The following is a 22,501-nucleotide window of genomic DNA, read 5'->3' on the forward strand; positions in this document are numbered from 1 at the left end:
TAGTTATTTTGACTTACTAAACTCATTATATCTTGTTATTTTATCTTGCTAAGTCATCACTAATTTCTCAAGCTATTATCTCATTAATTTGACAATAATTGTATATAATATAATTCAAAATAACGACTTGTTAAAGTCAAAATAACAAGATCTATCTATCTTGAAATAACGAGTTGGTAGGTCAAACAAATTATATAACCCTTGAAAAACATTTTTCACACCTTGCGGTTCAGGACTTCCGCACTTCTCTTCTCTTAGCGCTGTGATTGGACAGATTGCATTTCAGCGTTGCACAACTACAACGCACTAATGAAACAGGGAATTACATTCACTTCTGACACAAAGTCAGCGTTTAATTCTTAAACAAAACAATCCTTTGCTGATTATTTTTCACTGTAGTGATCAATCGATGTAAAAGCGATGCAACGGTGTTGCTTTTCAGTGTGGTACGTTTTCCACAGATCTCTAATGAAACGTGATACAGTTTGTGTATTGGATTTTACACTTTCCTTGCTTTTCTCTCTTAAATGGAATGGCACAGTGAAATAAAATGCAACACAACGTCCGTGTTTAATTCTTAAAACGCAATCCCCGGCTGACGTAAGAGCGGTGCAACAAAGGTTTTGCTTTTCAGCATGGCACGTTTTCTGCACGTCACTAATTATTAATTATTTAATTAATTATCTTTTTTTCCATTGTGCATTTTACTCTGGCACAAAACCTTCTCCATAGAATGCATGCACAGAAAAATTAAAATGGAGGATGAAGGTTTGCTTAGCGAAGTGTTCTGTGAGTCTACCTGAACATGACAGCTTAAGGTTTACTCGGGTAGTTAAACTTGTCGTGTTAATTGCTAGTTTAAATTTCACAATGTCAGAGACACAACGCTTTCTGTGTCACAGAAAAAATAAATTTTTGGAACTTCAAGGCAAGAGAACACTAACTAAGCCTTCAACTTGGACTGAAAGGCATCACTTCCGACATTTTCCTCTTCGCTTATTCTTTACTCACGCTCCTCTGAATGTAGTCCCAGGCCTGCTCTGCGGTCTTGTTCTGTCCCTGGTAGTTCTCCACAATTTTGGTCACGATGCTGGATGTCGTTTTCCTCAGCTGTAAGAACGGGAAAACCAAAAGTGACTTCACAGACGTGCACCAGCTGCATTCCTTTCAGAAGCTCCTACGACTTTTAGTTCACGTTCAAAACTAAGAGTGTGTTAAAAGAATCATGTTCAAGTCCTCCAGAATTTACTGTCCTGAACAAGAGGAAAATCATTTTGTTACAAAATCAAATCCAGGACCAAGAACGAGAAACACTGCACCAGCCAGTGAAAGACAAAACCAAAACAGAACAAAGAGTATTTCAAACCAAAACAAACTAAAACAGAATCAACTCCAGAATTATTGGCACCTGTCATGAAAATGAGCAAAAAGTAATACATAAAGTAAACAAAGTTTTAAAGTAGTACGCTATTTTTTTTTAATAAGAATGAATATGTTTGCATGCATTTTTTAAAATATTTTTTTTAGAGTCATCATCACTCATTCTGACTCATTTTACACTTTTGAGAGAAAATACAAAAAAATTTGTTTCTTAAAAGTTATTATGAGAACTTTTTTTTGGTTAGATAAAGTTATTTTCTCAGAATGAATCAAAAACTGTTTTGTTTGGGTTTTTTTACACAAAAACTTTCCATCCTTTTAAAGGGTGCAAAAAAAAACTAGCTGACTGTAGACGAAACTCAGAAAGGAAAAAAAAAAAAAAGTGACCTGACATGAACTCGCTCTGAACCACACAAACCTCTGCGCGATGTGAACATGAGAGAAAATAAGCATATTGGAAGGATATTTACACAGGAAAATCTCCTGCTCTGCAGTTATGCATCTAGTCTCCAGCTGGCAGAGTGTTTTATATTTTAATCCAAATCTTTCTTTAATAGCTACATAAATCTGGAATAATATCTGTCTCTAAGACGAATACTTGCTTTACTGGAGATCCTGGTCACATGTTTCCCTTCATGGACAAGGAAAGACATGAAGTTGGCAGAATCCCACTATCACAGTGTGTGTGTGTGTGTGTGTGTGTGTGTGTGTGTGAGAGAGAGAAAGAGAGAGAGAGAGAGAGAGAGAGAGAGATGTTCCTGAAACCTCAGTGCTGATTAATTCATCAAGAAGAAGTAGCTCAGATCAGAGTGGAGAAATCTAACCAAGTACAATTAGTACAATTACTTTACTAATTGTACCATTACTGGGAATCTCATGTATGAAGAGAAGCCAATTTATAGCCATGAAATAGGAAGCCATCTTGTCGATTATTGATCCTACACTGTTATCCTGACCCGTTTTGAGGCACCTGATTTAAAACAACAAGAGATAAAACCAAACAAAGAAGTTAACAAAGAAGCACAGGGGAAACATCTGGGCTTCGGGAAACTCGCCTGCGGTGCAAACAAAATTCCTGTCGCGTTAGGGATGATGCAACGTGACAAACATCACAACACGATATATGGGTTTGCTAACACACTGCCAACAAACAATAAAATACAAAAACGAATAACTATTTAACACTGAAAAGCTGACAAATTAAAAGAAATCTGTCATAAATTGAAAGGACTCAAGACAAAATTTTTCAAAGACTCAATACTTTTCACTTTTTTACATTTTAACATAAATCAGAGTTTGTAGTTGATGTAATACTAAAAAAATTTTTATAAGAACTTATCACAATGCCTTCGATATCTCAGAAAAGCGGAAAATTAAAAAAATTCCATCCTGTAACAAACGAAAAAGGTTGGAAAAATCTTGGAAATGTTACCTATAAAGAGACTTCCAGTTGTACTTTACAGTTTATTATATTATTATTCGTTATATTTGCAATGAAAACGACTGCTGTGTGAAACTGCGGTTTTGTGTACGCTGTGTTTATAGTTGTGTATTTTTATCCTGTAAGTGCTTCAGTTAAAAAAAAAAAAACATTAGTAGTTTTTAAAGAAGAAAAAAAAAAAATCACTGGATATCGATATCGCCTGATATTCATGGTTTATGTATCGGTTATCGGTGTGGGAAAAGATAAAGTGGTATTATGGCATCCTGGGAATGAAAAACATCGTCACATTACCCAGGTTTAGTTCACGGCATGTTTACAGAGTCATTAATTCAGAGCAGAAAAGGGAAAGGAGAAGACAAAGGTGATGATGAAAAAAAAATCCCATACTTTTTAACACTTGAGACGAAAGTGGAAGTTGAAACAAAAGTCCAAAGTGGGGAAATTTCTGCTGATAATGTCAGGGTTTTTTTTAAAAAAAAAAACAAAAAAAAAACCAAACCACAACCACCCTGCACATGTAATGTGTCATTACCCCGTGTGTACAATAGGGGGCAGTGTATTTATAAGTTCTGAGCAAGATCATTTTCCCTCAAGCGCTATTTTTTCCTTTCCCTTTGGTTTGGTAACCCGAATAAACCCGAGCAATGGAAGCCATACTGGAAAATTCAGTCCTGAGACTCTAATGCCTCCAGCTGAGGCACATGTGAAGCATATGTCCATGTGGAGCATTCTTTCGGGGTATTAAAAAATAAATAAATAAATAAACAAGGCAGAAGATGGATGCCTGGGCGATGACGTCACTCACCACATCACGCTGGAAAAAGATGAGGACAGCAGCAACCACCTGAGCGATGAGGATGAGGAGCAGGAGAGTGAAGTACTGCGGGAGAGAGAGTCATCAGGAGATTAATGATGCATGTCTGTGCACAAAATCTGATTCACAAAGTCTCACGTGCAATCCGATCCACTCGGGATTAGATCACGAACAGCTCACGTGCGTCGTGTCACATTCATACTAACATGAGTGTTTTGAATAATCTGTGAATGTCCCACTTTTTAGATTCCCTTGAGATACTAAAGCCGTTTTGAAAATTCTTATTATGATACGCTCATTAATAAGTAACAGTTAAATCCACACTGATGAAGTGAAAAATGTTTTTTTAGGCAGTAAACATCTGATTAGCTGCTGTAGGTATCATTTAGTGGATGTTTTTGCTGCTAAAGAAGGTGCTACCAGTTATTAAAATAAAGGGTTAATGTTCTTTTCATAGTTGTGGCACACCAGGCAGACCACATTGTATAAATAAAGCATACAATTTCTGTGTATATAAACTGGTCTGATCGCTAACATCGCTTTCAGAGCGAATTTGATTCTTCTGACTCGTTTGCTATTTGAGCTGGTTTGCTTTCACAATGCACATAACCAAACGAAACAAAAAGAAAAAAAAAGTCTGAGGTGTGTGTATGTGTGAAATATGACGATGGAAACAGCGTAACAAACTTTTACCCATCAATTACGTGTAGAAATCACAAAAATCAACAGGACACAAAGAATTTGGAGCTGGTGCTCAATAAATAATTAAATAAATAAAACGTTTAAACGGTTTGCGTAATGCGTTCAGCGTTTATTTATTTATTTATTTATTTATTCTGGCATTTCTGCAGCTCTACAGCTCTGTCCTTTGTCTCACTTTGGCAAAAAAAAATCTACAAAAAATCACAGCAATCCAAAATTGATTCACTTCCTGCAAGGAGTCGATTCAGAGTCGAATCGTTCTCTCAGTAGAGTTCTCTTGGAAGCAGAACGAGAACTCCTCACACTATGTTCTTGGACCCGAGCGTGATCGCCCGAGTGTGTTCTCATCCGCCTAAAGAACCACACCGAGTCGGAGAACACACCAGGGTTCCGTTTAAACTCGCTAAACACTGTGTATGTGAAAGCTAAATCTCTTTATTTACCTTCAAACTGAACGGTTTAACAAAAAGTTTCTATAGTAAGTGATTTTTTTTGCATTATTCAATTCAATTCAATTTTATTTGTGTAGCGCTTTTAACAATGAACATTGTCTCAAAGCAGATTTACAGAACATAAGAAACAAAAACATGCAGAAACATTATGAAACATTTGTATATTTGTGTATATGAGTGTATGTCTGTATGTCTGTGTGTGTGTGTGTGTGTGTGTGTGTGTGTGTGTTACCAGTCCAAGCAGACAGCGGATCTCATAGATTGCTCCCAGACAGCCCAGGAATCCCATCAGCATGGTGAAGGCACCGACACCAATCACAATGTAGGAGCCCACCTTCAGTTCTGTAGATGAGTCCTCTACAAAAATACAAAACGGTACGAAGATGTAAATCAGCAGACAATGGAGCTGTTCGAACTCATTTCCATATTCAAATAATATTCAAATTTATGCAAAACACACATTCAAATGTTTAAGGTACCATGTTTTATTTCTACATTTACATTTACATTTATGGCATTTGGCAGACGCCCTTATCCAGAGCGACTTACAATAGTGCTTTGAAGTCTATCAAGTACATTCTGATATTGGCTCGGTAGGTCACAAACTAGGAATACCATCAGTCCAAAACTCTGTTGGGGAGGGTTTTTTTTTTTTTTTTTTTTTTTTTTGTGAAAGTGCTAATTTAAGTATTTTATGAAGAGGTAAGTCTTTAGCCGTCGTTTGAAGACTGCCAGTGACTCAGCTGTTCGGACATCTAGGGGAAGTTCATTCCACCACCTTGGTGCCAGAACAGAGAAGAGTCTCGATGCATGAGAAGAGTCTCGATGCATTTCTACTTGCCTAACACAAGTCTATAAAAAAGTCTGTACACGTTTAGGCAAAATGCGCCTTGTCGCATGTGACGTAGATAAAGTGGCCTGTCAACAGGGGGCAGTATCGATCACAAGGAAATCTCAAGAAGTCTGCGTACGACGTATTTTCCAGCTCGCTAGCATGGTTACCGCTAAATCACACGGTTATCGAAAGTGTTGATGTTATAGCAAGCAAATTAAAAAATAAACGTGACCACGTAACTAGCGAATTATTCACATTCAACTGTAAAAACTGTTTAAATTTCGTCGTCTAAACAACCGATTTTTAACATCACAGGTTTTATACCATACAAATGTCAATGTTTGCTTGGATTAAATTCAGGCAAATTTTATATCGAATTAATAATCGAATGCATTTTCATCCAAAGTAAGTTTGTGTTAAATATTTAGCTTTATTTTTTTTTTTTTAGCTTTGATGTAATTTCCTGTCATAACATTAGATTATTTTTAATGTAACTTCTTGTAATTCACTGTCAAAATAATTTCCCTATTCAAATACTATTCGAATTTCATAATATTTACGCATTCAAAGGTGAAATGCATTTTCAAACTGTTTAAGATTCCAATGTTTTACTTTTAGTCGCCTAACAGATTTATAGAAACAAGTTTTCAAAACGCTTTGGCCTGTCAATACGGGGAGTATTACGAAATTTCCAGCACAGTTGCACGACTGCCACAAAATTGCTGTAAAGCCATTAAAAGTTACATAAAAGTTGGTTTTATTTATTTTATTTAGATTTTATATAATTGTATGTATTAGTGTTGTCAAAATGAATTTGACTATTTGAATGCTATTCGAATTTACGTTAAAATTCACATTCAAATTTATTCGACTTGTCTTGTAGTCATCTAACGCAAGTCTACAGAAATATGCGTTTCCGTAAAGTTTTGCCACACGCCCCTTGTCGTTTTATTTAGGAAAAAATAACAAACGTGATGACATCACAACTCCCGAAGAGCTGAAAAGCGCCACGTGGAAACTGTTTGCATTTCGTCGTCTAAACAGCTGATTTCACCGCCCGTGTTTTGACTGTTTATTCGTCTGATGCTAGTATAAAATATTACATTTAATTAATATTCAAATGCATTCGAATACTAAGTGTTAAGTTAGTGTTAGTACGTTAGTGCTAGATAATTGTATAGTTTTAGATTTCATAATTATAGTATTGCTGTCCAACTGAAGTTCACTATTTAAATACTATTCAAATTTACACAATGTTTACGCATTTGACAGCGAAAATCCACATTTCGAATTATTTAAGAGCACATATTTCACTTTTATTCACCTAACTCAAATGAGAACAGAAACATGTACAAGCATCCAGTTTAGTCGTGTGTGCCATTTTATGATGTTTGCTCGTCTGATGCTAGAATAAAATTCATGCAAATTTTATACCTAATTAATATGCGAATGCATTGGAATATAAATGTTTTAAGTAACTGAAATACAAGTATGCCAGGTATAGAAGTACAAAAGCATTATAAAGTGGTCTGATTCGCTGGATCATATCTGACATATTTTCAGATCTGTGAAAGTGTGTTGTTGACTGACGCCACATAGATCTCGCATGTGAACACACAACAAAACGTCTCAAAGCATGTCGAGATCTTGCCTCAGATGTTTCCCAGCAACAGATATCGCTAAAGAGTCACTTTTTAACCACTGTGGTTGGATATTTCTCTATTTAACCAACAAAAAGTGAGGCCTTAGGCCCTTTAGAGCAACTGTGGAAAAGAAATCTGTTTCCATGTGACATTTCTGAAGTAGCAGATGATCGTATTACAACCACATTTTTACTGCTTTTACTTCAACTTCAGTGAAAACCATTTTATTCTGCTGTCCACATCTAATTCAGTTATAATACAAAACACGCTCGGGCTCGGATCAGGAGGTCACAGCCTTTTCTCCGGACATGGATTATGCGCTAAATTAAACCGTACGCTTCAAGGAGTTACTGACAACCGAGAATCTTACTCTGAGTTTAATCTGAGCTTGGATTAACAGAACTCTTAGTGTGATGTGAGGATTTATCCAGTGCTCCGTGTGACATTCGCTGAGCCGAGACAGGATTATCATCAATACCTAGGATTAATCGGGGCTCAACATTTGACCAATCGCAGCTCAATCGCAGCTCAATCAACATCCCCCACTAAACCATTTATCTTCACTGTGATTCCTAGTTTGGCTTAAATTCTACAGAATATTAACCATATCTGTTATGGTTTCATTCTTCGTCTTATTTTTACTCTTTACTTTATTTATGTAAAGCACTTCGCAGACTGTAGTGGGAAAAATCAGAACGTTATCCAGGCTAGGAGTGTTACGGTTTGACATTTTCACCTTATGATAACCGAGCTGAACAATTTCACGACATCAGGGCATTGATACATTTAAAAACACACAAGGAAATATTTATTTGTTATAACAAAATCTTTGAACATTTTTGTTTATAGATAAAACAAAAGGAAACAAAGTTTGTTCATCTTTCTTAAAAAGATAATTCTGTGAATGACTTTTTCATCTCTGTAAAGCTTTTTAAACCGTCAGTAGAGATGAAACTGATCGAACACCCAGTATTGGATATTGGAAAAAAATTGGATTAGATATTGGGGAAAACAAACATATCATGAGATACTGAATCTTCAAACAAATTGCGAAGACTGGAATTGCATTTGGAAAATCCAGGAAATGTATTTTTGGACCTGGAAATGTTTACATACAAAGAGACCGGATTGTTTTTTTTTTTTTGTTTTTTTTTTGTTAGGATTGATTTTTATTATATTTACACTTTATAATTTTGGTATATTTGCATAGTAAGTGATTTGTGTTTGAAAGAGTTTAACTGTAAAGTGATTCAGCTTAGTAGTTTTTAAAGAAAACCACATGGGATAGGTATCACTTTCGGCTGATGTAATCATCAAGGCCACAAGGGACATCAGAGCTCTAGAAGAGGAACCTCGATGTGACTCAAACATACCAGCTGATGACGTGACGATGGTTCCACGGCAAAGGCGCAGGAAGTGTGGAGTTGCCCCTAAACCTCTCTGATAAACCCCAATGACGTCACACTTTCACATTCAATTGGCAGCCGTCCCTACTTACCCTACCCATTGTCCCTTACGCCTGCTCCATGGTGAGACCACCATCACCACAAACCGCCTCTCTGAACAATAGCGCAGTGTACAGTCACTCTAAAAAAGAGCTAGGACACAACAGTGTGACATAATGACCCGATGTAATCAGCGGTACCAGTCCAAAGTGTGTCTGTTATCTCTCTGACGAGCGTACAAACACAAAGGAGACGTTAACGATTCAATCAATCACGGTGACGGATCTGAAGAGCCTTATGAAACTCCGCTCCAGTTGATCAGCACATTCCAAACATTGACTAAATGTATGTGTAATTAAAAAGAGAACAAAGATTGGTAACACTTTCCTTCAAGGCCACATGACCTATTACACCACAGAGCTGTTAAAATCTCAATTCTGATTGGTCAGAAAGTGGTGATTAGTTTGTACTTTTGCAGATGAAAATCACAATGTGCTCTTTATCATTTCTATAGTAACAGCTCATTCACAGGGACTTCACAGGACGATCGACATAAACTAAAGCTAATAATAAACCAATTTTAAAAATGTGCTACTGTTTAAAAAAGTCAAACCCGTAACTGTTGCTATGGTGAACTTTTTAGTAAAGAGACATTTATTTTTTAACATTTATAGAAAGAGTCTCCAGTGTCAGAGGTAAAGCTGTAACTTGTGATAATTTTCGCTTTCGCTTATGCTTTGCGGATTCTCGGTAGCAAAAGATGACAAGCTACACGTTTTTTTTTGTCTTATAAACTTCAAGGGCGAGACAAATAAGAAGAGGTTGTAACATAACAGGAAGAAATGGTAGTAACTTGTTTCACAGACACTGAATGTAATAATAAATGGATAAAAAGTATGACGTGTCATTCATTAATAAATTAAAAATTGTATTCGCTAGCAAAACTGCTGTGGTATAAAAGGAATAAAAAACTCTAGACGTGCTGTTATAGCCTTGGAAAATAATCAACTTCAGGTGGTAACAGTAACTGTGTTTCCTCACACCACCCTCATAACAAGTTATAATGCATTTATAAGGCATGTTTCACTTATATATATAAAACTGCATTACACTTTATAGTAATGCAATATGAATTGTTGAGAATGCACTGAGACATGCTCTGATTTTTTAACAAGTAACTAAATATATACATTATATTTACAAGTGTGGATTAACAACAGTCATATGAAATTATAACCTGATTATAACACCTTATAAGTGTCATATTGGTGACATATGATATATACAGTGTTATAGAAACTACGTATAATGCATTATGTTAAGAATTCGTAATGAGAAATAAAGTTTGCTATGTAGTATAGTACGTCCATGTTCTTAAATATTTATAGCAAATGTGTATAATGCCTTAGGGATGTATTATAACATGTTATGAATGTGTTCATAGTAGGATTCTCTACTATGCATCCCTACTACGCATCTACAATTTATCACGATGTCGATATTGTATCGTCACATCACCCAGCTCTAGGTCACAGTTCATTACAGATCATAGAACGTGTTACTCTTTGATCTAAACAACTTTTCATTAAAAAAAAACATGTGGTGCTAATTATTCTCAATGGTTTGCCTCCATAAAATTCCAGCAACAAGAGCCAAATAAATGTTAAAGCCTTACAAGAACTCGTACAACAAAGCAATTTGCTTTCTACAAGCTTAACCGCTGAATTCAACACGACGACCTCGAAGCATTAGAGAACCGAGCTTTAATGGAAAATGAAAGCAGGGCTCTTTCTACGATTTATGGCTGGGAGAATCTGTAAAGGGAATCTGCAGACGTGACCATGTTCCCAAGCTGTACGCAGTTTCACACACGTGTTCTTTGCATTGTGTATGTTCAGCCTCGGTAGGTCAGTGCGTAGCGGAAATGTGATGATTCTCTGGGGATCAGTAGGACTGCGAGGGCTGCTAGCGGCTGGATCAGAGAAACAATAGCGTTCTGTAAACTTGCTTTCTTTTCCTCCCATGGAAATAGAGAGAGAGAGAGAGAGAGAGAGACAGAGAGAGAGAGAGACAGAGAGAGAGAGAGAGAAGGGGGGGTGGCTCGACAGACAAGGGATCCCTGAGAGAACCAACAAACGTCCGCCAGCTATCGCTAACTGCAGGAATGTGTCCGTCTGGTGAAATATGGCGCGTGGAGAAGGAAACGTGAGATGTGGACGCGTTCACCGTGAGATGTGAGGCTCTGACCCAGACGTATGTGGGTCATGAACAGTTCTATGACACAGACATTAAATTAAACAACAAAAGGAACAAAAAAAAAAATCTTTAACTCGCAAATGATCAAACCCAAAAATGAAAATCTGAGCGAACGTGAAATAAGGGTTTAACAGTAACAGGTTACTGCGTTAGGCAAAACGCCCAACTGAAAAACAGCTCAGATTTCACTCATAGCTGCATTTCACTGTGCCAAATGTGAACCCTGAGGGCTTCTCTGGTGTAATGTACACAGCCAGTTGTTTGGAGTGTCGTGCTCCAAACAGGATGGTGGAGAAACACTCTCATGGTGGTTTATCATTGTTTGTCAATAAAAAAGGAGAAAAATTACAACACATACGTTCATTCGCGTCACTTGTACTTTGCTGCTCATGGTTGAGAACAGGTCGTGTTCGGAGTCTATTTTAAGTTCTGATGGGAAACGGTGGTAGCCATAAATAGACTATTTGGCAAGAAGTTTGTGAACACCTGACCTTCATACCCATATGAGGTTCTTCCCCAAATTGTTGCCACAAAGTCTGAAGCACACAGTTGTATATAATGTCTCTGTGTGCTGTAGCATTACAGTTTCCCTTCACTGGAACTAAGAGACTCAAACCTGTTCCAGCATGACAATGCCCCTGGGCACAAAGCGAGCTCCATGAAGACATGGTGTGTGAAGGTTGGAGTGGAAGAACTCGAGTGTCCTGCACAGAGCCCTGACCTCAACTCCACTGAACACCTTTGGGATGCACTGGAACTGGAGACTCCTTACCCAACATCAGTGTCTGATCTCACTAATGCTCTTGTAGCTGAATGAACACAAATCCCCACAGCCACGCTCCAACATCTAGTGGAAAGCTTCCCAGAAGAGTGGAGCTTATTATAATAGCAATAAATCTGGAATGAGATGTTCAACAAGCACATATGGGTGTGATGGTAAGGGGTGCACAAACTTTTGGCCATATAGTGTAGCTTCTAAAACAAACTAATTACATTAAATTAAATAATATGCTAATCAGTGTGAAAATTGGTTGTTTGATGCTTCCAAGCTTCTTCGTAATGCCTTTATATACATTTAATCACAGATCATATCCATCAGGATAAGATGAAACCACAGTTATAATTATAAAACTAATGGCAGTTAGGAACTAAAGTTGTGAGCCAGGAACTGAAGAAATGCCTAAGGACCATAAGATCAGTCCGAGGAATCATTCGAGCAGATCGTTTGGATTTGTCACTTCTTTTCTGAGTCATACCTAATTTGTTTTAAAAAAAAAAATCTATATTCAAATGTCACTTGTCGCTGAAAATTATTTCCCCCTCCATTATCACACCTCTATCGCTGCTCGTCATAGAAAAAGTCTCACATACCTCGCCGTCTTGTTGATTTGCGATTTGTGAAGTGCACTCTGAGTCATGCTAGTGTTTGATGACTAAAAATAATCGACCTCAAGTGTTGAGTAGATGTTCTCGGTAAATGTTTTGCTTTTATCTTGTGGAACCTCAACATCCACTTCACTACAACAATTTCTGCAGCTTCGATTTTAGCAGATGCATTGTCGATTCCAGATGCATGGTTCATTTTCAATTTCAGTTTGATTTGTATAGCACTTTTAACAATAGACACTGCCACAAAGCAGCTTTACATCCAGGCTGTAGATTTAGATCTCTAGTAAACAAATCAGAGCGAGAAACTCTCTGAGACAACATAAGGAAGAAATCTTGAGTGGAACCTGACTCAAACTGGCGATTAGAAATCATTAGTCCTTTCACAAATTACTTGTCTAAGGTTCTGAGTGCACATATATACAAGGTTATAAGGTAACCACCAGCTCGTCCGTTTTAATTAAGATATAGACACCCTGGAAAAGAGGAAAGTTTACAGTTGAAAAGTTTATTTTCTATTCTAGGAAAAAGATGTTAAGTACAGTAATCAATAGGAAAGTGCTCATGTAAACTTTTCTAGTGTCTATATGTTAACATCTCAAGCACCTGGGAGTTACCGTAAAAACCCCACACATTACAGCAAACGATGATTTAATCACTTCCTAATTGTCGTAACCTTTAAAAGTATTTGTAAACTGTCAGATCTGACATTTCATTGTAGCCCGATTTAATCTTTTTTCCATTTTTTTTCTTCTTCGTCTGAAAAAAGTGCCTCTTTCATCGTAAACCTGCCACTTTCTCAGCCAAAAAGTCATTTCTTGGCCAAAATATTTTAATAGCATCCCTAAAAAAATAGTTAACTGATGTATACTTGTTTAATCTTCTCCAAGTCAAACACACATTAATAGATTTTACTTCATATTAATGAACTTAAAACATTTTCCATTTATCACGACAGAAATCGAGGCTGCATATTTCAAGCAGGACGAGACGATATTACTAGAGGTGCGAGGAAAGGGGGCGGGGCTTCCATAGGGTGCCAGTTATGCCGCAATCGAATTTCCCAAGTTCTGATCTAAAAGTGTTCAGTGCGTCAGTTTGGAAAAACATGGACGCCCAGAGCAAGTTCATATTTGTCTAGTCTCTGAGCTTGATGTACACATTAAGAAGAGCTACATGAATTATTTCGGTGCGATTAATGAAGAGAAATGACGTATAATGTAAGTGAACATCTTTTTTTTCTTTTTTTACAACAGAAAAGCTACAGACGAAGTAGGTTTTTTATAAAGTGGATAATGACGCAAAGGGAATTGTGTTCAGTGATGACTGTGTGAGAACTTGGGTTAGGAGGAAATTCCAAGTTGAACGACTGCTCCAGGTCGGAGTTTTTTTTCCCTGAGTACAGTGGATTGCAGCATTAATCTCAGAAAGCTCAAAACACCTACAAAGCCGTCAATCATTCCAGAATTATATGTCGATTGGCTTATCTGCTTTTTTTGCAGGGGTGGAGGAAAGATGACAGACTTTTTTGTTGTGTATCTTTGAGTGATAACTCTTAACAGTGTAGTCCGATGTTAAAAAATGTTCCTCTGCAAATTTGTAAAGGTTGGCAGGCTTGAATCCCTGGCTGTGTTCACAGTAAGCGTGCTTGAAGCTCTGAGATGTTCTGCATTAACTTCAGTTTGAGTCCAGAGCCATCATCAAAAGCGTAACCTCGTGCCAACCGAGCCTTTGGCCATGTGGAATCCTTGACGTAGCTGATGTGTGGAAAGAGACAGCTCTATTCTTCTCCTGCTAAGATAGAATCGCTCATCAAATTCGTTCATGCCGATGACTAACATGGATCTGAGAGCTGACGTCATGCATGCTAATGAGCGAGTTGCTAAATGAGACCAGTGTGGCGCGGCCGCAGCACCTGCACGCTGCCTCGGGTAGCGTTACGTCACCCTCGTGCTGCCAGCCCGGTTATTCGTGCCTCTCGTGAACCCAGGCTCTATTCCACACAGACCCACTGACCTCTCTGCAACAGCTTTCACGATGGAAAACAGATCAGTGTGTGTATATATGTCTTTTTTTTTTGTCCTTGGGTGTGTGTTTATGTTTGTGTTAATCCGAGTGAGCGAGTGCACAAAGGAGGTGATGAGAAATTCTTACAGAATCCTTCTAACAGCCTACAACATGTGATGCCCAAGGAACGGCGTTCATCAAACAAAAAAGGCAAAATCAGACACAGATGGTCACGTAAAAAGGTCCTACACTACCGAGTCACAACATCATGAGTCAGAGAGGCAGGACGAGAGCTTACGGGAGCTGCCGCTAATGAGAGAGCAAAAAAAAAGAACCAAAGAAAAAAAAGGAGTGGGTCCTCTCATCATTTCTTAACGAGAATGAAATTACAAGGACATGCAGAGCAAATGAAAAGGACTCGTTCTACTGAAGTTAACAAAACATGAGCTTATTTGAACTGAAATATTTGATCTTGTGCACGGAGCAGATCCAGAGGAACGACTGGATTTCTTATCATACGGTCGAGTGCACTTTGATTACGCTGAAAATACTTACGCAAGACTGCAATGAAGCTCTGATTGTCCAGGAGGATCCAGAGTCCAAAGCCCATAATCAGGGCTCCAAAGATCTGCAGAGAAAGAGAGAGAGAGCGAGAAAGAGAAAGAGAAAGAGAAAAAGACAGAGAGAGAAAATGAATCACAAACTAGAGAGAAAGGGGGAAAAGCAGGGCCTCACATTTTAAATTTATAAGCTGGTCGCTCCAAATTACTTGGACGGGACAAAATGAGGAAAGAGTGTGTGTGTGTGTGTGTGTGTGTGTGTGTATATATACACTCTGCCAGAGTGTACTGGAGACACTAAGAAGTTAAGTTCTAACCATAGGTTTTTTCAGGAGCCGTGTGTGTGTGTCTCTCTCTCTCTCTCTCCTCTGTAGTACAACACTAAAACATCTGGGATTGATCAAGCTGTGGCTCTGCGTGGCAGCAGGAGGAAGAGGAGGAGGAGGAAGAGGAGGAGGAGGAGGAGGTTGCAGCGGATGTGGTCTCTGTTCGAGAACACCATAACCTGCCCTAAACGCACCCCATCAATCTCCAGGTCACAGTTCAGCTCAACACCAGGGCCTGCACTGAGCACTTCCTGTTTCAGGCTATAAGAGCTCTGCTGTTTCGTGTTGCACACTGTTATATTTGTTGTTCGTCTTGATGCGTTTTATTCCTCTTAAACCACATCAATTTGCCAATGATTCTATATTATTATATTTTTCCTTCACTAATGAACGATATGTCGTGCTCTTCACGCTGTGGAAAGTCCATGAAACGTGTTAGCTCCTCTTCTCACTTCTGTTATAACAGCTATAAACAGTTGTTTCCTCTCCAGCCTCTCTTTTTTTCTCTCTTGAAGTTAAGAAGACAAACAAAACGCAAAAAAGAGTAAACTCGTTTAAAGTTGCATCTTTTCCTCTGACTGTTACAAAGCACTGACACCGGAGACTCCTTCCATAAATGTTACATAAAGAAAACGTCACCATATCGAGGATTACATACGAGTTCCTTTGTTAAATAAAACGTTTATTATTTTTATACGTTTATTATTAGCCTTAGATTATCTGCACGAACGAGCTGTTACTATAGAAACGATAACGTATTAGAACGAGCGCATTAATGTATATAAACTTGTGATTTGCAGCTGCACTACTGTCAGAGCTGCTGTTAGAGAAAATTAATCAACATCTTCTGACCAATCAGAATGCAGAGTTCATGAGGTGTAAATGTAATAAAATGCTGAATACAGAATATGTTAAAGTACGTGAGAGGATCGGGTCGGGTTTGGGACAGCATGTGGTACCGATCCAGTGTTTGAGGAGAGACTCGGCTCTGATATATTTAGTATCAGATCCCAGTTGCTAAAAATAAAAAGGCTGGTCCTGAAATAACTGGTGCTACACCTCGTAGTAATGAAGTCTGTAATCCATCAACTTCTCCACTGTTTCACTCTTTCATTCCCAGTACGACTTCAAGCCCAAACAGCTCGGGGCTTTTATCGTCCTCCTGTGGCACAGCTTTGATCCAAACGTATGTGCAAGGGATAATGCTACAGGCTCCTGCAGAATTTTTTTGGACGTGATGAGGAAGGCCTGTGATTTAGAGGGCGTACGCCTGGGTAAAAGGTTTCATTTACTCAGGGTGGGGGCGGATGCAGGGACCCGCAGAGAACCGGGCGCTTGTCGTCTCTGTAATTACAGGAACGTCTTGAGAGCGACAGAGAGACAGATTGATAGAGAGATAGCTAGATGAGGCTGATGAAGAAGACTGTTAAAATCATAAATCCTGCCTAATAGCTGGAGAAAAAATGAGCAGTTCCTCAAAATAGGAAGGGCGGTTGCACAAACTAGAGAATCCAAAAAAACAAAAACCTGTTTCTTCTTTATGCAAAACTTGATAGTGGGAAGGACGAGAGGAAAAAAAATAATCCTCCCGGAAAGATATTAATCTGCGTAATTAACATGTGATCTTCAACGGCATGCAAAATATATTTAGCAATTCAACTGAGTCGAATTTTTCGTTAACGGTTTCCTACATTACCCACAATGCCATTTGACGACCTGCTGATCGTGGTGTAGTGAGATTTCGCCTTCGCCTTATTCATCTTTATTTAAACAGTGTGTGTTTTGGTCTGTCCAGCTCTCTTATATCCTCCTCTGCTCACTCAGCTCAAACAGATCAGCTTGCGAAGACGCTAACTAGCTAACTAGCCAAGCCATGTCTCTGTCGTCATATAGCTGTGGTGCATTCTGGGACTTTGAGTACAGCGTTTGCAAAAACATCTCCGCTAGTTCTAAGCTGGATTTCTCATTAATCTGACACTGAATGTTGCTTGAAAATAAAAAGTGACTAAGAAGAATCTCTGCCTCTTTTTTGTTTGTTCGGTTTTTGTTCTTATTAAACACGTTTGTAACTGCGCTAGTGACATCAGCGTGACACACAACTGCTAACTGCTTCTTACAGGAATAACAAAAATATATCATAAAGTAACAAATTATCACAGTTATCATAGTGATCAGAATCACTAAACACATCAGAAATATTTCGTTATAAACATGTTTCATGTGTTTCAGGGTGGAGTGTTTTCTTTAAAGCCTCTGCCCTTAACTACAATTTAATTAGTTAAACTCTATAGAAAAACTATCTCATCAGAAATGTTCGGGCATGTCGGATTATATAACGATTGACCTCGGTGTTTCTCTGGAAACATGAGTGACAAAAACAAAGTGACAGAGTGAAACTTTTCTGTTTTGTTTTTATATGCATGAATGAAAAAAAAAGGGTTGGTGCAAACTTAGAGCTGGTTTTTAAAAACATTGAATTGTACCGCCTACTCTCACATTAATAACATTCTGAACATTATTAAATAACCAGAGGACTAGCATTAACATCGTTAGTAGTCTAGCGTGGCTGCTAAATCCTGCTCCTTGTAAAAAAAAAATAAATAAACAAATAAAGAAGGAAGGCACTAAAATGTTAGCAAGTCACGAGGTCAAATCAGTTTCTGAAGCTGACAAACACATCAGCTCTGATTCACACATGCTATAACATAACACCACCCACTTAGAATAAAACCCCGCCCACCTGAAACCAGTTAAAATACACAAAACGTCTATAAATAACCGTAAGCTAATAACGATTAATAATAATAATGCTAGTTAAGTCTTTTGAATTGAATGAATCACTACTAATAGTCACATTAACCTTTAAAAAAAAAAATAAGTGTCTGCATTCATTAACAATACTGCAACGATAAACACGTTTAACCTCACGCCAACCCACAGCTACAGGATTTCCTTATTTATTTATTGAAGTCAAGGTCGTGGAGTCTCAAAGACAAAGAGAACGATACTCACGAAGAACAGGAGGTTGAACAGAAACAGAAAGTACTTGGTGGCTGTGATGCAACCTTTGCCCATTTTGCTGACTCTAAAATGGAGAAGAAAAACAGAACAGACTTTCAGGACATTGTATTTTCAAAACATTATAAATGATAAAACGATAGAAAGCTATGAGACGTGGATAAACGAGAGCAAATTCAAAGTTAAGATGGATCAGAATGCAGATACAAGATTAAGAAGTCAGATAAATGTGAGAAATAAACAGAAGTAGAGTCCAAAGGATGGTTCAGTATTTTCTCCTGGTGTCTGTAAATGACACTGCAGTCACGCAATGACCTACATCGTGTTTCAGTTAGTGTTATAAAGCAAGTCTGAGCGCTGTATGACACACTTACTGACTTCACAGCACAACTTAAAGCAACAAGACGCAGCTGTGTTGAGGAGAGCGAGGACACGGCTATGCACGAGGCTGAGATGACAGCGTTTTGTGTCATCATTTACATCAGTGAAAGACACCAGGTGACAGAAGACCCTGGAAACCCTGAGACACTTGTGCTGTGTCCCTCGTGAAGACGTTCAGTATGTCGGGAAAGTATACAATCAGCAAACAAAATCATTTCACAACAAAATCGTTTCATAAACGCTCGTCAGACGTGACCCAAAGTGAAACGCACTCCGTCATTCTGGTAGTTATACAGAGTTCACACTCGTAACCCGGGACATGATGAGCATTTTACCTTCTATCCATCATTTACATGAGATTTTACTCCGATGCACGCGTTCACATAAAACGTCAAAGTCCCAGTAAACAAACTCCTCATACGATGTGGATATTTTCCCTACTTACACCACGTTCTCCTTCATTCTCCTTCATTCTTCTTTTCTAAATCCCTCCAAATTCTGGACATTTCTCTATTTGTTTGTCTTCCTGTTTTTAGGCTTTTCATCGTGTCACTTGTTTTTGAATCGAGCCATGTCAAAAAAATAAAGAAAGAAAATAAAATAAAGAAAAATAAAGACACTCTTACACTTTCTCATCTTTCCTCAAATCTTGTGCCTGTTGATTTGCCAAGAAAATCCCAAAACTAAACCCCTTCCAGATTAATTACTGTTGGATTTATTTTTTTTAAACAATAGTACACGTGAAAGTAGAGCTAGACGACATACTGATACAATATCAATATTGTGATTGTAGATATCGTGATATCTTTTATCGTTTTTTTTTTTTTTTATGATTACAAACTAACCGGAAGCATCTGATGTCACGTTATCATTTTTTTTACTTCATTTTTAAAGTGTAATTTTTTTTTCCAGATTTCTCTTTATTTCTGACTTTATTTCTCTTTCAGTGTTATTTTTTTTATAACATAAAAGTAACTTTTTTAAAAATATGACTTATTTTTCAACACTGCTGTATTGCTATCAGTTAGTGAGCATAACTATATGTCCTATACACATCGTGTATCTTAGAAACACCTTCGAAAATCATGCTACGATATTTTTTGTCGTATTGTTATTAATTAACATTATAAACAATCATTAAAAGACGCCCTTATCCACATCGACTTACAAACAGTTCAAAGGCACAACAGTACAAAGTACTTACAGAGAATCTGTACAGATTCATGACATTAAAAGACTAGAAACCGGTGTTTTAAAAGTGCAGGAGGTAGCAAATCTGTGAATAAAGAGATTATTTAATACGTTCGAAACCGAAGTGCCCGCCCACCTCCTCACTGATTGGCCAGAGGAGGAGCATGAAAGAACGAACGCAGTTTGGAAAAAAAACAGAGACGAGTTTATGACAGACAGCACTGAGTCGTTTTGTTTATTCGTAGTTGTAGAGTTTGATAATGTAAAAGTCGAAACATTGCTTTGAAATCAAGGAGCCAATAAATTCTAGCAAAGACGAATGTTACAAGTATTTGTGAACTAATTCTGCGTTTGAACAACGTAGTATTTACCTCCACTACTTATTTATTAAAATAGTTTAACAAGATGGTCAGTTGATGCCTTTATTTATTTGTTTGTTTACGGAGGATGTTTTTTTTTTTTTTTTTTTTTTTACAGAACCAGGACATTAACATTTTTAAATTAATCTGCCAAGTCAATTTTAAATCGACCCAACGATGATGTAACTGTAATGCAGTATGTTAACCGGTTAACAGAAAAACGAATAATTAATAGATCTGACCGTATATCGGCAACAAAAATGGCAACACGACAGCATGACAGACTTCAGTACTTCCTGTTTGCCCGCCCCCTTGTTTGATGGACAGCTAAAATCTTTGTCTTGTTCTCACAGACGATGAATGATAAGGGCTTGTTTGTGGCTTGTTTCTGATAAAGTCATAAAACAGAAAGAGTTAGAAAGAGTGGAGATTATGATCTGGGGGTTTAGAGTAGCAAAGACAGCTTGAGAAAATAAAAGGCGGTCATCAGTAATAATCGTTAGCATGTATTTAGGTCATCTTGTGGAAGATTTTCCTCTTCAAAGCTCAGAATTCCCACAAAGTGCACAAAATTCTGATGTTCTGACTTAGCAAATGTGACAAATATGTCGAGTTAACAGACTCCACTCCAACCTTATAAAATGTCCTCGGCTCATTTCCGTGGCTATGTTAGAATTTTCAAAGTGCTGCTATTTTTATCCATATGCTGAGCAAGGGAAGAGTGAAGGTCTGAAGTATCATGTTACCGCCTGAAATTCGTTTTTCGCTTATCTCTGACACTCCTGCAGGAGAAAAAAAAAAAAGTAGGACACTTTCCACACTCCTTATCATACTTTTCCATACCAGTCACAACCAGACGAAAACTACACAAAAGACAAAAGACAAAAAACACACGTGACTAAGTCTAATCCCTTCCTAAACTAAACGAATCCGAAGTCCTGAACACGTCAATGCTGAGATGTTGAAAATACAGTAATAGAAAAGAACACCATTATTCTTCCATGAGTGGATAAACCAGCCATGCAACTGCTCCAACCTCTGGGAACGACTCACTCTAAAATGTGTCAGCATCCATTTAATAATAATAAAAAAAAAAAAAAGACAAGAAAGGAAAAAAAATTAATCAGGTTAATAACAGAGAGAGAGAGAAAGAGAGAGAGAGAGAGAGAGAGAGAGAAGATCCTGTTTCTCTTCTTGGATATTGTCATAGTTGACATTTGTTCATAAGGAGGTAATGAAGGACTAATGAAGTGACATAAAGCACGTATGATATGTTTCAGGCGTGCATGTCAGGACATCTGGACTTTTAAAAACATCTGGAAAGAGTGTTAAAAGTTCTCTAAGGGGGGCAGACGAGCTGAAGTTCATCAGCATGCGACATACACTGAGGCCCTGGTTAACACCCCAAGGCCTTTCCTTTTGCCAACCCCCCTCCATACACACACACACACACACACACACACACACACACACGCCCTGCTGAGAGACAGGGCCAGCTTTGATTTCCCACAACAACAATGGCAGCTTTCAGTGACGCTTTTCACAGCTTACAAAAGGAGAAACTCTACACACACTAAAGACGCACACTGGCTTAAATGTACCATGCCACACAATGAGTTCTGCTTTTTTTTCCACCCTTCCAAAATGAGCAGCGTAAAATCGTTCAAGGATCCCGAAAACAAGCTTCTCCATCCAGCCAAACGAGACTGCTTTATATCGGTTGCTAAACTTGACAGCGAGCAACGCCACACTGTCACAGATGGCCCGACCCGAGTCCCGGTGAAAGCCGGACGACTGCACGGCCATTTAGTTAAAGCCCGTCCATTCTTTCTCTCCGTCCCAGACGACTTAATTCAGTCTCATGAATGCCGGACGGGTTCCTACGGCAACCATAGGAACGGGAGGGTAAAGAACGAGCTGCACAAGTGGATCCTCTTGAGAAAGCAAACACTCTCACGCTCCATGGCATGTAAACAGGACGGGGGAAGAAAGAAAGAGAGCACGTGAGGCAGGAACTGATTCTGGCACCTGAAGACAACGACTCGTAGTCACTCCGATGAAGTGGGGTTCTCAAACCGGTCCTCAAAAGGCCAAGAGGAAAAGCTTAACCCTACGTCCGTTCACACTTGCAAGTGACAAGCCTCTTGTGGCTTGTCGTGTGTGGGCGTGCACCATCCAGCGTTTTTTTATTTTTTTTTATTTCAACATGAAAATGAATGCTTCTAAAGCTAACTAGCTAAACACAAATAAAAAAGAATGCACTCATGAGTATTAAAATCGCCGTTTGAGATTGAATGTCACG

General features: G+C 38.2%; 1 protein-coding gene across 1 annotated transcript in view; it reads right to left on the minus strand.

Annotated features, from left to right (window-relative positions):
• The window catches only part of cd82a (CD82 molecule a), a 30,202-nt gene that overhangs the window by 3,776 nt on the left and 3,925 nt on the right, over nt 1-22,501 (minus strand). The window contains exons 2-6 of the mRNA XM_034308795.2: nt 18,263-18,335; nt 14,920-14,992; nt 5,025-5,149; nt 3,630-3,704; nt 1,012-1,110 (exon numbers count right to left, since the gene is read on the minus strand). Coding sequence (XP_034164686.2) covers nt 1,012-1,110; nt 3,630-3,704; nt 5,025-5,149; nt 14,920-14,992; nt 18,263-18,325 — 435 coding nt within the window. The 5' untranslated portion in view covers nt 18,326-18,335. The remainder of the gene's footprint in view (nt 1-1,011; nt 1,111-3,629; nt 3,705-5,024; nt 5,150-14,919; nt 14,993-18,262; nt 18,336-22,501) is intronic.

This window comes from Pangasianodon hypophthalmus, chromosome 11, assembly GCF_027358585.1.
Source record: "Pangasianodon hypophthalmus isolate fPanHyp1 chromosome 11, fPanHyp1.pri, whole genome shotgun sequence".
Lineage (NCBI taxonomy): Eukaryota > Metazoa > Chordata > Actinopteri > Siluriformes > Pangasiidae > Pangasianodon > Pangasianodon hypophthalmus.